Genomic DNA, 16,195 nt, shown 5'->3' with positions numbered 1-16,195 from the left:
CAGGAGGCACGGGCTGCGCAGAGTGCAACGTGGGTGATAGTTGCCAACTCTGGGTGGCCATCAGAAACAGCGGGCAGCAAAAGTGGAGGTACCACGGGTACAAAAACCAAGTCATTTTGTACCACAGGAGTCGAAGCCATAGTAGAAAGAAATGTGCAGTCATCCTCGTTGAGTCGAAGCCATATCAGAAACCGTAAAGGCGTAAAGCTACAGATAAACAAATAAAAATAACTCCACCCTTGAATTTCAAATTTATGAGGAGAGATTTCGTTTGCAAGACTTTGTCAGATAAAGCAATGATTGTCTACGTCATGATTAGAAAACAGTCCAAAGTTCAAACACAAAACCATACAAATACTCATGTACTTGCATGTCAGTTCAATTCAAATAAAAATTCTTAGGTGCCCCAATTATCTGTATTTTCAGTTCAATCCAAAGTTTCGTCTAACCGCTTCTTTTTTTTTATTTTTTATTTTCAGCTTGCTGACCTGGGAAAGATTGGCCTGTCAATAAAGCAGGCTAAGGGTCTTGTGAAGAAGGAATTAGCCAGGTTGCTCGATTAGAGCAATATATTTTATGTGCCGTTCTTATCTGAGTAATTAGTAGTCTGTCAATTGCTCAAGTCAGCTATGAAAACCTTATATGATGTTGTCATGTCTAAGGTCGAAACATCTTTGTTAATGTAGTAGAAAATTGACTTATGCCTAATGCAGCTTTCCAGTGTTAACGTCCAAACGTCCATGGCAGTAAACAATGCAACGTCCAATAATTAAACGTGTTTACATGATAATTAGTATGACGAAAATGCATCCTTAACTTCCCTGTTGTAACAGAATTTCATACTCAAACAAAAAAACAGTGCTCAAAAGTACCTTGTTTACATCTATCATATAAGATTGAGACTCAAATTTGGTGTCATATACGCGATTGTAATGGAACTTAAGGTTTTCCTTCAGCTCCGTCTTCAATTTGATCTTGCAGCTGCATGAACCAGAAGAGAGAATTTTTAACTCTAAAACAAAAAGTGTAGACTACTAATTAATCAACATCAGACCACAACTCACGTTAAGTAAGTGCCATATAATATGAGATATGCGTACTTTCTAATATACGTACCTTTTAATCTGAGATCGTTTCTCCATACTTATAAAAGCTGATCGAGAACTCACTATACTGTCTTCCAAGGTGATGGGGAGCCTCCCAAGAAGAAGTTCTACGACCTGAAGATTAATTTCCTTGCTCGATGAGATTAGTTGGCAACATTTGGCGACACATGAGAGGCAATGGATGCATGTTCGCTTTCCACCTAGTTTACCTCTTTTTTAGAGTTACTCCATTTTAGTTCTCAGAGGTCTGATTAATATGAATAGCAATATCACAATCAAATTTGCTAAACCCTGTTATTGAGTGAGCTAGTCTTAAAGGATAGTTTGTATGGCATTAAAATGATCGTTTCTCGCTACCTCGTGGATATGTAATGCTTGTGATTATACTCATCTTCTGGCTTCATAGTGACATAAAACCCTCGGGTCCTAAAAGAGTCGTCCCCTTGAGACTTGTAACATATTTTGCACTGAAAGAAGGACTACAAATTAAAGACCGGTTCGGTCGTATTCTTTGCTCGTTGAAATGTAATGGTATTTGTTTCCTTTGCTTTTATTCAGTATATCAATGCCACTAATTTCCAAATACTCAATATAGCTTACAATGAAATGCCACTCGAAAACAATTATTAACGAATAAAAACTTATTGAATAACCCTAAGGCGAAGGGAGAAACTCTAAGAAATAGTCTAAGGACACGTGATGGTGCGGTTACACATACCAAACCCGGCCCCCTATAATAGCGTAATAACCAGGCCGTGACCCAGAAAGCTGCTTGCGGACTGTCGCACATAAAACTCGTCCCAAGTTGGGGTAAAAAAACCAAAAAAAGGGCGAGGGGAAAAGGTTAGGGCTCCTACATACCAGATACAATAGCAATTAGGAGTGATAAAAACGTGGGGCCCAGGTGTCTAGAGGGGTTGGAGTACTAGAGGCAGGCCGTCGGAAGGTCTCAGAGATAGGACAATAGAAGGGGAATGGCAGTATGTTGGAGAGATGGTAAACGAAAACCTAGATAGAATTAGGGTTAGAACTATCTTGTACTCCAAGAAAGTCAAGTTTCTACCGATGCACATTCTCCCTCCAAAACCAAAAGGCAAGTACCCCATCTTGTGCTTGCACCCCCCGTGGATGCTGTCCTTGAACCTCTCCGGCTTGAACTCGTTGACGTCGTCGCCCCACAGGGCCGGGTCATGGTGCATGCCGACGATGTCAATCCACATGTTTGTTCCACTCGGAATCGACAGGTCGTGGTTCACTTGAATGTCGGCTTTGGCTTGCCTTTGTGCATTTGGTGCTGAAGGGTATAGCCGCAAGACTTCGTTCATCACCCATCCCATCTGCACGATTAAATTCAGAGTCTATTAGTTCCCTAATCATTATTAAGAACTTAAGATGCTTGATTACTGATTGGACGGTGAAGCCTCTGGGGTATTGCCAGGTGGCATCCACACACATACAAAAAATTGTTGCTCTGTTATTATATGTGACAGTGACGTGTTATTGTATTCCGATCGAGCAAAAAGGATGCAATGGGAATATCATGAGCACCTTTCTCACGTGCCAAAGAGCGTGGAAATGTATCACTCTGTTGTTTGACCGCTGACCATTTGACCAAATATGTCTGACCTTTTTTTTTCTTCTTCTTTTATTTTAGGGTTTTAGGGTTGCATATTTGCTTAGACCGGAGTTTTTTTTCAATACGCCGGAAACACGGTTCGGTATATCAAGTTTTTTATACAAATGGTTGAATTTTTTTCTTTTAAGTATATCTAACCACTTGTATTATGATACTTAGTAGCGAGTTGTGTTCTCAACATATTGAAAAATCTCTTCATAAACCAAATTAATTATGGGATGACACGTCATATGTTATTATATAAGTAGAAAAAAGTTTATTTAAGTGTCCCTCCACTAGTATAATTACATATGACTTATGTGATTGTATTTCGGGCATGCTGAAAAAATCTCTACAGGACCAACATTTAAGGACCAAGCTATTAGGTATTTGGTCCACGTACTTTCATAACCATGCGTTGGTTATATATTTATAGAATTATAAACGTTAGACTTTATCTTTATAGAAATTCTGATGCACCAGATATATATAAGTTTATAACATGCATGATATAATATGACGAGACAAATGTGTGACGTATAAAAAGAAAAAAAAGGGTATACTAGTTTGTCCCATGATAGTGTTTATGAGCGTGTCTTTTATTAAAGAAGCATTCTTGAAGTTCACATTTAAATTATGAACAATCTTTTATGTGTGATTATACAATCTTACGGAGTTCAAATAACGTGTCTTATTGAATAAAAGAAAGGAGAAAAAAAGGTTTACCTTCTTTAGCCCAGAAAGCATGTTCACGTCAATTTCTTTGTCTCCGACCACTTCCCTAATCTCCTCTCTCAACTGATCTTGCCAATCCTGGTGGGTGGCCAGGAGCAACATTGTCCATGTGATTGCCAATGCAGTTGTCTCATGACCTCCAAAGAAGAATGTCTTGCACTCATCCACAACTTCTTTTGTAGTTAAGGACTTTGTGAACCCTCCATGTTCACTCTGTTTAAGCAACGAGCCAAGCAGGTCGTTCTGCGGCCCTGACCCTGTGATCATTTTGCGTCTTTCGTCAATTAGTGACAAGAACAATTCGTTAATTTCTTGCCCAAGTTTTCTGGCCTCTAGGGCTTTCTTAGGGTGCATCATTTTCCCGAAAGGAACTCCCACGAAACGGATCGTTTTGAATAGTGTCGTTTGCAAGGCTCTTAGTTTTTCGAACACTAGCCGGCCACTTTGGTAGCTGATGCCAAAGCTGGTTTTGGCGATGATCTCTCCGGCGGTTGCTGTGATTTCTCTTTCGATATCGAATTCTTGAGTGCCGGAATCTACGAGGGTCGTCCAATTGTCTAGCATTTTGTTGGTGGTCTCCACCATTAAGCTCGCCATTGCCTGTATACCATTGATTGAATGTGAAATATAATTTAGTGGGTTTGATAAAATAAAGAAGTTAAAGTTAAAGCACTAGAAGAACAAATGTGCTTCACTAATTAAGGTTTATATTATTTTTGTGGAACATAATACTTGCTTATTTCCGGTTTGTTTATGAATTACACATTCTAGTTAAAAAATACACCACACCTTTTCTTATTAACCTGAGTTAGTAAGAGCTTGATCGTCATTAATTTATAATGAAAAAAATATATTAAGTACTTTATTCTGATACTCTGTGTTTGATATATATATATATATATATATATATATATAGAGAGAGAGAGAGAGAGAGAGAGATGTATACCTTCAAGTTTGTTGGGTTAAAAGCAGGAGTGATAACATGGCGGTGACGGGCCCAGTCATCGCCTTCGGACATGACTAGGCCATTACCGAACATCGCTTCTCTATCGCGTCGGAACACCGCAGGCTTCCCCCAGTTTTTTGCTGTCACCTCCGTAGACAGTTTTTTCAGTAGCTCTGGATCTGCTATGTACAAAAATGGCTCCGTCCCCAACCAATAAACGAACATCTTTCCTGCAAATATACACAAACACAAATCAATCATTTTATACCTTTTATTGACAAGAATATTTGAACGTGCAAAAGTGTTCTGAGATGATTATCAAAGGGGCCCATAAGCGTGTGAGTATACGTACCGAAAGAATTTTGCCAGCGAGCAAAAAAGGGAAAGAGAGTCGAGTGTATGTCATGGGAGATACTTGAGCTTTTAACATTGATGTTCTCCTTTTTCATCTCACTGATATTTCCGAATGGAAAACTTGGAGATGGACCATCTAACCCATTTTTCTTGAGCTTCCTATATGCAAGAGCTGGAAAAACCCACAAGGAAAATATTAAACTGCAAAAGACGTACAGCAGCGCCATGACGATGGCGATGATGAAAAATCGAATGATGATCTCCATTTCTCTGTCTTTCTTAACGTGTGTAGTAATATGCAGGCTTATATTTTTGTGAGTTGTGAGTAATAAGAAGAGAATGGAGGGAGTATTTATAGAGGAGGAGGAGGAGGGACGACGCTGAATCGCTTCAAAAATGTCGGAACTCGAAAGTTTGACCATGACCTACAGCACTTCTATGGGGTGGCTTATTTAATTGATGACTTGGCGTCGTCTTACTAAGGGCGGGCCTTGGCTTCCTTTGAATGGATTTGAAGGTATTCCTTTTTCTCCTGTATACTTTTTAGCAAGTGTGCTATTCACACACACTTCTTTACTTCTCACACATCTTGTCAATTTTTAATTGTCGGATCGTATGAATTGAAGAAGATTAAATGATATAAATTAACAAGACATGTGTGGAAACTTAAATGAGTGTGTGGATGCACCACCTTACTTTTTATTGTAGTAGCTAGTAACTTAGAAATTGTTCGGAAGTATTTTTAAGATGGCAGAAAATGTTTTTAATGAAAATGTTTTTTAAACTAGTTCTCAGTAAAAACGCAAATGAATCTTAGTAGAACAGTCATAATTGTTTTTCACAATAAGCACATAATTGGTGCTTCTTATATGAAACATTTCAAGTGCTTCTAGAATCCAAAAACATTTTTTGTAAAAGTGTTTTAAATTATTTTAAAAGAACTTCCAAATGAGCCTTAAATGTTTATCGTGCAGTTTTACAACTTTGAGTTAAGACAATTGATTAGAAAATTGTGTCTGCTTGTTGTACCTTCGTTGAATTTTTATTTTAGCGTATGTGAATTGAGCTAAAGGCTGGTTTGATATTGCTGTGCTTTGAAAAAAAACTGCTTCTGTTGTGCTGTGAGAATAAGTAGCTGTGAAATAAAGTAGCAGAGTGTTTGGTAAACTTTTTTGTAAAAGTGCTTTTGAAAAAAAAAAAAAAAGTAATATTATAGTGTTTGGTAAACTTTTATGTAAAACAGATGTGAAAAAAAGCCGGTTTTTCAAAGCTGGGTTTTGCAGCTTCTTGTTTTTGGCTTTTTTTCACTCAAAACTATGAAAAAAAAAACTGAAGCTGAATGTTTACCAAACACAAAAACAGCTCTCAGTTTTTTTTGATACCAGCTTTTTTCAGAATCACCTCAGTACGAAACCAGACCTAAGTTTGCTGATTTATAGCTGTAAGTTAGACAACTCTTAGAAAATGGTGTTTTCTTTTTGCACCTTCGTTGAATTTTTATTTCCACATATGTGAACTTAGCTAAGTCCTAGTTTACAGCTGTAAGTTAAGACAATTGTTTATAAAATTGTGTCCTGAATTTTTATTTCCAGATATGTGAATTTAGCTCAGTTTACTGGTTTATAACTATGAGTTAAGACAATTGATTACAAAATTGTGTCTGCTTTTTGTACTTTGAAGTTTATTTCCGCATATATGTGAATTTAGCTAAGCCTACTGGTACTAGGGCAATGTGTTCTCCTCCATGCGTCAAGGTTTGAATCTCTTCTTTATAGTTTAGATCAATTTTTTAGAATAAACTATCGATCATCTAAAAAATAAAGAAAAAACCTCATTCCCTTGCATTGTTGTAGTTTTGAATCGATATTGCTTTGCTAATAAATAAATAAAAATAATAACACACTAATAATATTAAGCTTTATTAGCATGTGGAATTCGTTTTATATCCTTTTCTCCATTTGCAAGTTAGCAATTTTAGGTTTGTTTGGTATTCTACTCGAATTCAACTTTTAAACTCAAAAACACTTTTCAAGTTCTAAGTGTTGAAAACTTGTTTGGTAAAACTTTTTTCAAAAACCGAACTCAAAATAAACTTAAGACTTAGCATATTTAGAGTTTTAAATTTAAAGTTCCCCTTCCTCTCTTTCTTTTCCTCTCACACCTAACCTTTCTCTTCTATCTTTACCATTTCTCTTTCCTTTCCAATCTTCTCTATACATCCTTATCCTCTCCTATTTCTCTGTCCTCTGTCCTCTGTCTCTCATTCTTTCTCTATCTCTCTCTTTCTCTCTTCTATCTTCTCTCCTATTTCTTTCTCCTCTATCCTCTCTCTCCTTTGATGTGCTGTCACATCCCGGCCCGGGGCGGACCACTTCCCGGACCCGCTCTACCACCGTAGCACGATATTGTCCGCTTTGGGCCCCGACCACGCCCTCACGGTTTTGTTTCTGGGAACTCACACGAGAACTTCCCGATGGGTCACCCATCCTGGGAGTGCTCTCGTGCGTTACTCGCTTAACTTCAGAGTTCCCATGAAACCCAAAGCCAGTGAGCTCCCAAAAGGCATCGTGCTAGGTAGGGATGAGAATATACATATAAGGATCACTCCCCTGGGTGATGTGGGATGTCACAATCCACCCCCCTTAGGGGCCCGACGTCCTCGTCGGCACACCACGCGACTAGGGTTAGGCTCTGATACCAATTGTCACATCTCGGCCCGGGGCGGACCACTTCTCAGACCCGCTCCACCACCGTAGCACGATATTGTCCGCTTTGGGCCCCGATCACGCCCTCACGGTTTTGTTTCTGGGAACTTACACGAGAACTTCCCGATGGATCTCTCTCTCCTCTCTCTCCTTTGATGTGCTGTCACATCCCGGCCCGGGGCGGACCACTTTCCAGACCCGCTCCACCACCGTAGCACGATATTGTCCGCTTTGGGCCTCGACCACGCCCTCACGGTTTTGTTTCTGGGAACTCACACGAGAACTTCCCGATGGGTCACCCATCCTGGGAGTGCTCTCGTGCGCTACTCGCTTAACTTCGGAGTTCCCATGGAACCCAAAGCCAGTGAGCTCCCAAAAGGCCTCGTGCTAGGTAGGGATGGGAATATACATATAAGGATCACTCCCATGGGTGATGTGGGATGTCACAATCCATCCCCCTTAGGGGCCCGACGTCCTCGTCGGCACACCACACGACCAGGGTTAGGCTCTGATACCAATTGTCACATCCCGGCCCGAGGCAGACCACTTCCCGGACTCGCTCCACCACCGTAGCACGATATTGTCTGCTTTGGGCCCCGACCACGCCTTCACCGTTTTGTTTCTGGGAACTCACACGAGAACTTCCCGATGGATCTCTCTCTCTCTTCTATCCTCTCTCCTAGTTCTTTCTCCTCTCTCATCTCTCTCCTTTGATGTGCTGTCACATCCCGGCCCGGGACGGACTACTTCCCGGACCCGCTCCACCACCGTAGCACGATATTGTCCGCTTTGGGCCCCGACTACGCCCTCACGGTTTTGTTTCTGGGAACTCACACGAGAATTTCCCGATGGGTCACCCATCCTGGGAGTGCTCTTGTGCGCTACTCGCTTAACTTCGGAGTTCCCATGAAACCCAAAGCCAGTGAGCTTCCAAAAGGCCTCGTGTTAGGTAGGGATGGGAATATACATATAAGGATCACTCCCATGGGTGATGTGGGATGTCACAATCCACCCCCCTTAGGGGCCCGACGTCCTCGTCGGCACGCCACGTGACCAGGGTTAGGCTTTGATACCAATTGTCATATCCTGGCCCGGGGCGGATCACTTCCCGGGCCCACTCCACCACTGTAGCACGATATTGTCCGCTTTGGGCCCTGACCACGCCCTCACGGTTTTGTTTCTGGGAACTCACACGAGAACTTCCCGATGGGTCACCCATCCTGGGAGTGCTCTCGTGCACTACTCGCTTAACTTCGGAGTTCCCATGGAACCCAAAGCCAGTGAGCTCCCAAAAGGCCTCGTGTTAGGTAGGGATGAGAATATACATGTAAGGATCACTCCCCTGGGTGATGTGGGATGTCACATGTGCTCTCTCCTTTGATGCTCTTTCTCCTCTTACTTTATGTTGAATTTAAAAGTTCTCGGTGTAGGATGAGATTTGTTTCTTTAAAAACAATTGTAGATTTTATACTAAACAAGTTTTTAAATTAAAAAAAAAAAAAAAAAATCTCAGGAGATGTTCTTAGTTTTGAATTAAAAAAAAAATATTTTGAAAAATTATGAATTTTTTTTTTTATTAAGATGCAAAAATGCCCTTTGTTTAATTTTTTTTATTGTAAAGAATAAAATTATCCAGCGTGTTTTCATCTTTGACCACAAGCCCCTTTTGTTTTGTCAAAGGTTTGATCATTCAATTCGTACTAGTACCGGGCCTGCGGCCGAAAAGCGTTCTCTCTCAAGCGTCTGCGTGGGCGCCGACTCACCGTCCTTCACTCCTTCTAATTCAATTTTTTTAAAATGCTAGAGAGATTGTATTTTTGTAGCACAGTGATATATCATATAACGTATACATGTTATGTCAATAATGTTATGTCAATAATGAATTTAGCTGATTGGATGTTAGTTGTATGTATCAATTGTCAAATAAGATGGTACACCAATGTAATTAAAAATATGGCATTATAACATTATTTTTTTCTTCTAATTTTTTGTTTTATAACATCACATATTATCTTGTAGTACCGCTGTGGTTCCAGTCGGCAATTGTTTTGTGGGAAAAGTTCGAAATTATTAGAATGAAATTGTGGTTTGAGAAGTTTTGATCACGTAATGCATGGATGTAAACCTAATATCCTACCACAAGTTATATTTAAGCACTTAATGCAAATTTTTTGAGAACGTATGATCACTTAGTGCAAAATTTTCATTGGAGTTAGGGTTGCATGGACTTACGTGTGCTATGTGAAAATAAGACACGAGAGCATTTTTGCTCACTATCATAACTATGATGTATGCTTACTGTAAACTTAATCATTTGTCATGTATCATTTCATTTAATTTTAGTTAAATTTTTTTTTTCAAAATTAAAAAAAAGTAACATTTAATGCATTTAGGTAACAGGTTTGCTAACATGGAAAGGGACCTGCTAACATGATGAAAATAATGCATTTGTCGAATAGCATGTTACCACGTATACAAATGTTAGGATTGCTACCTTTTACGTACAGATTTTGTTTGACCATATTTAACCAGGAGTTCCATATGAGAAACTTCTGTGGAGGCTGTGAGACAAACGTGCATCAGTTTAAAGGGAATTATCTAAAGTGTGTTTCATGCATCTTTTATTGCTGATCGAGAAATTTTTAATTGTGACGGTTACATAAATGGTATATCATGTGCTTTAATAGAAGTGATGATTAATTTTATTTTTTAAGTTATTAACTTTTTAGCACACATATCCCATTATTTGTACAGTGACACGTGGTGTATCATCCCGTGTACCGATTACACTGAAAAATCTTTCAATGCTCACCTTACAGTTTTGTAACGGACTGCCATGGTTTTCACGTTTGAACCGAATTTGTAACGATTGCCGCCACCAATCAGTTACCTTCTTCTTTCTTCGTCGAACTCCAGATTGGTTTCCTATCCATCATTACCAATAATGCATGTTATCTGTTCGTTCAAGTTCTGCATCATGAAATAGATAACAACTTAAGGATCTATGATACAGTTAAAATATTGGCATTACAATGATGATCATATCGACCACCTATCAAGAATCGTAAGTTTCAGTATCAACGACAGGCATGATTTTAAAGAACGTGGTTAACTGCAACCTAACGATATGCATATGTGTATATAATAAGATAACGTAGAAAACTTGTGCTCTGCATGAACTTCTACCTAGCTTTGCCTGGGCCGTAGAATGGTTCCAAAGGACAAGGCAGTAGGGACGCATTCCCGTCCATCCTGGTGAAAGTCCCAGTCTTGATTCTTTTCGGGTCAAAATTCTAAAGCTGATCACCAATTTCATTTCCTTAATTTATTGTTTTTTTATTTGAATCATTTTAAAAGTAACAAAATTGGCAGTTAGAACAGCTTAATTTCAACATTAAAATCATGCATGCGAAGAATAAAATTGATTTTTCTGCCACACGCTCTCGTATACTAATTCCATGATGATTATTTTACTACAAGTGCATGCAAACGGTTTTCATACCTTTCTAGTTTCTACGTTTCTCCATATTCTCCTTTATTTCAAGTGCAAAGTTGAATTTACAAGTGCATGCAAACGGTTTTCATACCTTTCTAGTTTCCACGTACGTTTCTCCATATTCTCCTTTATTTCAAGTGTAAAGTTGAATTTACAAGTGCATGCAAACGGTTTTCATACCTTTCTAGTTTCTACGTTTCTCCATATTCTCCTTTATTTCAAGTGTAAAGTTGAATTTGACACGTTTTTTAAAAGAGAAATATATACTTAGATTCTGCATGACATGCAAGAATTCAAAGTATTTGTGTATTTTCGTTAAGAGGGTGTATTCAATTGCGATTTTGAGGAATTTTAATAAATTTATGAATTTTGATGAAATTTAATTAATTTTAAGATTTTTTTTGTTATTTTGAGAAAATTCCCTTGACAATTGTATTTTTCTTTTTTATTAGTGGAATTGTCACTTAATCACTTACTTATGATAGCAAAGTTGGAATATGATTGGCTTTGCAATCTTATATAAAAATAAAAAATAAAAAAATAAACTTGCACAAATACCACCTTCTAAACTTTTTAAGATCATGTCCGTTGACCACCTGAAACAAAAAAAAAAGAAAAAGAAAAAGAAACTTTAACGAAAAGTTCTTGGTACTGTTCATTTTAACGAAAAACCACATTTTTACACTAAAAAGTCAATCATGGTACTATTCACTTTATCATTTATTTTGTCCTTATCATTAAAACTCAAAATTTTCAAATTTTTTTTATTAGTTTTCCAAAAAAAATAATAACTATTATATCTTACCCAAACTTTAATCTGGATTATCAATTAAAATAATTCTTTTTTGAACGTGTGATTCATATTCACACTACATAAGTCGTGAAGTCGTTTATCATGTTGTAGCTAGACAGTGTCAACTGCTAGTTCTGAGTTCTCATATGTCCAAAACAAATGGAGCGAAGCTAGGTACGTAATATGTTGAACTGATCCTTTATATATTAGTGACAACATTTTAGTCGTGTCAAGTTTTGAAGTAAAATGTTGAAAACATCATGTTACAAATTTTTTAATACTCGTTTACTATTTTGACATTACTTTCTCTCACAAGTCATCACATCATGGAAGGTACAATAGTCCAAGTATAAAATCATGTTTGTTGCATTCATATTAGCTTATAGCTTAGAGAGTTAGAGGCTACTAGTTAGTTTGTAAACCACTAGTTTGTTTTCATTGGGAGGTCGTTGACTTTGTTTCAACCACTAGTTTGTTTTTAAAAATTTTAATTAATATGAGTTTACTACTTTTAAGTTTCTTGGTTTTTAATATTAGAATGTGATATCCAGACATCTCATTTTACTTCTCACACACCCTTTTAATTTTTAGCCGTCGAAGAATCGGATGAATTGAAAAAGATCAATGAACATAAATTATCAAGGGGTGTGTGAGAAGTAAAATATGATGTGTCGATAGCACACCCCTTTAACATTTAGTACGTTAAGTTTTTTTCATCCAGAGTGATACCTAAAGTCAAAATTTTGAGATAGTTTTATACATCCGTTAAGATTGCTATTAAGTTAACCGTTATTTGATGACGTGATGCCACGTGGACAATGACCAGAAGCCACGTGAATATTGAAAAATTATAAAAATTAAAGGAAAAAAAAAAAAAAAAAGTAAACATCAATCTGGGTTCTTCTCTCTTCCTCAGCACCCCCTCTGCACCCAGCGCTCCCCCTCCCTCTTCGACTCCTGCACATCCACCCTCTTCCTCCTCCCTCCTCCGCACCCAGTGCTTCCCCTCCTCCTTCGGCTCCTGCACATCCACTCTCTTCTCACCATCACAAAACTATAAAAAAAAAACCCACATCCCAAACCATAAAAAATTGGAAACCCACTAAATTCAACACCATCAAATTCAAAAATTGAAAACCCACGAAATTCAACACCATCAAATTAAAAAAATTGGATCCCCAGCAACCCTTTCGGATGTCTGTCTGGGTTCTGTCTTGAAGAAATGCAATTGCAGAGTGGCTTCCTTCTCTGTCTCTCTTCATTCACTTGCTGATTACCGTTGGATTAAATTGGATGTCAAGATTAGATTGAGACTACGAATGGTCGTACGTAGAAACAGGTCGAAAAGAAAACCCAAATTTGAATGTCTGTATGGGTTCTTAGTGAAGAAACCCTCGTCGAGCGCCACAGCCGTCACCATCGGAGCCGAGGACGGCGTCTTTCAGTACCCCAAAGGCAACGCAAAGGCAGGTTGGGTGGGTGGATGGGTGGAGTCGAAGATGGAGGGGGAAGGGTGGATGTATGACGAGTCCAAGAGGAGAGGAGATGAGGGTTTGGTGGGTTGGTGCAGAGGAGAGAATGGAGGGATAAGGGAGGAAGGGAAGTCGGGGGAGGTAGAAGATGACCAAAAACCTTTAGGGGGCGTTTGTTGCGCCGGACTATCTCGGACTGGATTAGTTTCAAAGACTAAGCTGGACTGGCTTAGACTAGACTAAACTGGACTAACTTAGTGAAGCGTTTGGTGCAGTATTGGACTAAGAAACTGGATAATAACAAATTCTAATATTATTTTATTTAATATATAAATTATTAATATTTTATTATGATCTTATCTTTTTCTCCATCTTTTCCTACCATTTCCGTCCCACTCTTTTCCTCTTCTCTCATCGTCCCACCCTCTCCCTCTTTTTTTCCTCTCAGACCTCTCAATTCATGTCTCTTTCTCATTCCTGGTCAAACTCCTTATTGATTCCAGTCTCTATTTCTCTGTCCTCCCTCCCTCTCTAGCTATGCGTTGTTCGAACAGAACCTCACGGCTCCAATTTTCCAGACGAGTTGCAGGTTTCCCGATGTATTTTTTGGCCAACCCTAATTAAATTGGATGAAGTTAGCACCGCCAAAAAATTCATCACCATCCCTGGACCGAGATCTTAGCTTTACATGCTCGAATTTGTCATGGATTTGAAGAAGCACAAACAGGCCGAGACTTCCAGGCCATTTTCCGGCCACATTCGACCACATTTTGGCCTCGATTCAAGTAAAATCGTAATCTTGTCACTCCCAACTTCAATTTGGTATATTTTATATGAAAGTTGGTTGTGAAATGGATCTGAAAGAGAGTCAGGAAGTTAATGATTGATCTAGGTGACCGGCGATGACGAGGAGTCTGTCGGGAGTGGTCGTTGAGCATGACAAGGATGAGAAATAGAGGATAGTCTTAGCTAGTCCCATGGTTATTGGGGGGTCTCACTAAGACTCATTAGTGAAGGGTTTTGTCCATGCTAGTCCCCTTTAGTCTCATTAATGTTAGTCCCAGCATGGAACAAACACAGTATTGGACTAATAGCTAGTCCAGTCCAGTCCAGTCCAAGTTAATGAGGGCAAACAAACGCCCCCTTAGTTTTTTTTTTTTTTTTTTTTTTTTTTTTTTTTTTTTTTTTTTCGGGTTTCCAAAAAAAAAAAAGATTTTGAATTTTGAATTTCCACGTGGATCTCTTAAAGACAGGTGATACTCAGTCATTGTTTACATGAGCACCACGTCATCAGTTTGCTGGAGACTTAACAGCCAGACTAACAGATGTATGATACTGTCCCAAAATTATGACTCTGGGACGAAAAAAACTTCATGTACCAAATGTTGAAAACCACGAAACTTAATGATAGTAAACTGAGATTTACTCTAAATTTTTTAATGCTTATCTTTGTTCTAAGATACTTATTTAGACTAATATGGGGGAGTGTTATCTCAATAAAAATATTTGGACATAAAAAATTGACACATTTGTTGATGATATACTCTCTAATATGTTTGACGATATATTATTTAATGAGATAAAATTCAAGAGACAAACATTTTGATAAATATTTTTTCATTTTTATAAGCTCTTGAATCCATTTACTTGTGACACTTCCAACTAGAAGTTAAGATGACTTCCAAATGACGTGGCAATGACTTCAAATAAAATATTTTTATTTTGATAAAGGAGTTTTGTGAAGTTAAAATAGCTAGATCTAGCCTTCATCTTCCCCTTCTGCCGTTTAGGTCTGCAACTCTCCAACAATAGCAAAAAAGTTATGCGATATTCCCTTTGACAAAATTCATCTTTGTCTTTGATGCAGTGAATAACATGGGACATGGCCTATATAGCACCATTGGTCTGCCATGAAAAGAAAGGGCTAATAGGAAATCCAAACAAGAATACATACTATTCCCAAACATTTATGTTATCTGCGATGAAAATATGGTTTTTCCAAATTCATTTACAATTCCCTCGTGAAATTTTACCATCCAACCATCACATGGTTATTTGTTTTGTAGTTTGTTGTAAAAAATCCATGCGACAAACATATTACATTTTACATGCATATATCGTTATTTGTTTTGTAGTTTTGTTGTAAAAAAATCCATGTTATTAACATGTTACATGCATATTGTGATGACTTACTTCACCAAAGCAATGGATGGCTTCCTCCCTCCTTGTTCACGTTTGCAAAGTTTTCACTTTTGTTTTCCACTTAAAAGTGAAACTCTTCATAGATTCTTTATCTTTTCATCTATTTGGCACCATTTTTTTGTCAATATTATAAAATATTGTGTCAAAAAATTGAGATGGCAGAAAGTAATTAATCAGATCGCTGGAATTCAAAGGAATCTCCATCCCCCAGTCTCCAAAGATGTTGTAGACTTTGGCTGCGAATCTCCATCCCCCATTCTCAAAAGATTTGGTAGACTTTGCCTGCGAATCCACACGATTCAAATAGGCTTCTTGGGTTTTTGTTGTTTGAGAGAAATTCCCTGTTTTTATTCTTTTTAAATTTTAATCTTTATTAGTGTATTTATTATATTAGTTATAATTCACGTCATCATTCATGTCATTTGATAACTAAAAGTCTTCACAACACTCTTAATTAGAATCTTTGGATATTGTAAAATCTAAACACTCATAAGAAATTGTTTGGGCCCAAAATATTATTGTTGGGCCGAGCAGCAGGATGTGCTCGGCCCAAGGTGATGACAAATACTATGGGCCGAATAATAAATCCCGGGCCAGCTGGCAGGGTCGGCCAAATCCTATCCTAAGTAGTCCGGATGAATAGAAAAGGTCGAGGAAGTCCTGGTGCGACCAGGATTCTCGACCGGCAAGGAATGGAGTCCCGAAAAGAAGGAAAATTCAGAATCCCAGTAGGAGTAGGTTTGTTCGAGTTAGAGGCGAAATGGGACAAGG

The 16,195-nt window shown here is 38.3% G+C and overlaps 1 protein-coding gene across 1 annotated transcript; it reads right to left on the bottom strand.

The window, feature by feature from the left end:
* Nucleotides 1–2,014: 2,014 nt before the first annotated feature.
* On the bottom strand, nucleotides 2,015–5,057 carry LOC137733291 (cytochrome P450 714C2-like). The gene is made up of 4 exons (XM_068472444.1): nucleotides 4,755–5,057; nucleotides 4,403–4,632; nucleotides 3,448–4,056; nucleotides 2,015–2,443 (listed from the first exon to the last, which is right to left on the bottom strand). The coding sequence occupies exons 1-4, from the start codon at nucleotides 5,020–5,022 to the stop codon at nucleotides 2,015–2,017; spliced, it is 1,536 nt and encodes a 511-aa protein (XP_068328545.1). The 5' UTR covers nucleotides 5,023–5,057.
* Nucleotides 5,058–16,195: the final 11,138 nt, after the last annotated feature.

The sequence above is a fragment of the Pyrus communis genome, chromosome 5 (genome assembly GCF_963583255.1).
Source record: "Pyrus communis chromosome 5, drPyrComm1.1, whole genome shotgun sequence".
Lineage (NCBI taxonomy): Eukaryota > Viridiplantae > Streptophyta > Magnoliopsida > Rosales > Rosaceae > Pyrus > Pyrus communis.
This window is presented reverse-complemented; position numbering and strand designations above follow the sequence as displayed.

What these genes read in the sequence shown, in the direction of transcription:
- LOC137733291 (XM_068472444.1), bottom strand. Translation starts at nt 5,022, where the DNA reads ATGGAGATCATCATTCGATTTTTCATCATCGCCATCGTCATGGCGCTG. An exon ending in TTAACCCAACAAACTTGAAG is followed by an intron (nt 4,057 to 4,402) that starts GTATACATCTCT and finishes AATGGTATACAG; the next exon opens with GCAATGGCGAGCTTAATGGT. An exon ending in TGCTTTCTGGGCTAAAGAAG is followed by an intron (nt 2,444 to 3,447) that starts GTAAACCTTTTT and finishes TTAATCGTGCAG; the next exon opens with ATGGGATGGGTGATGAACGA.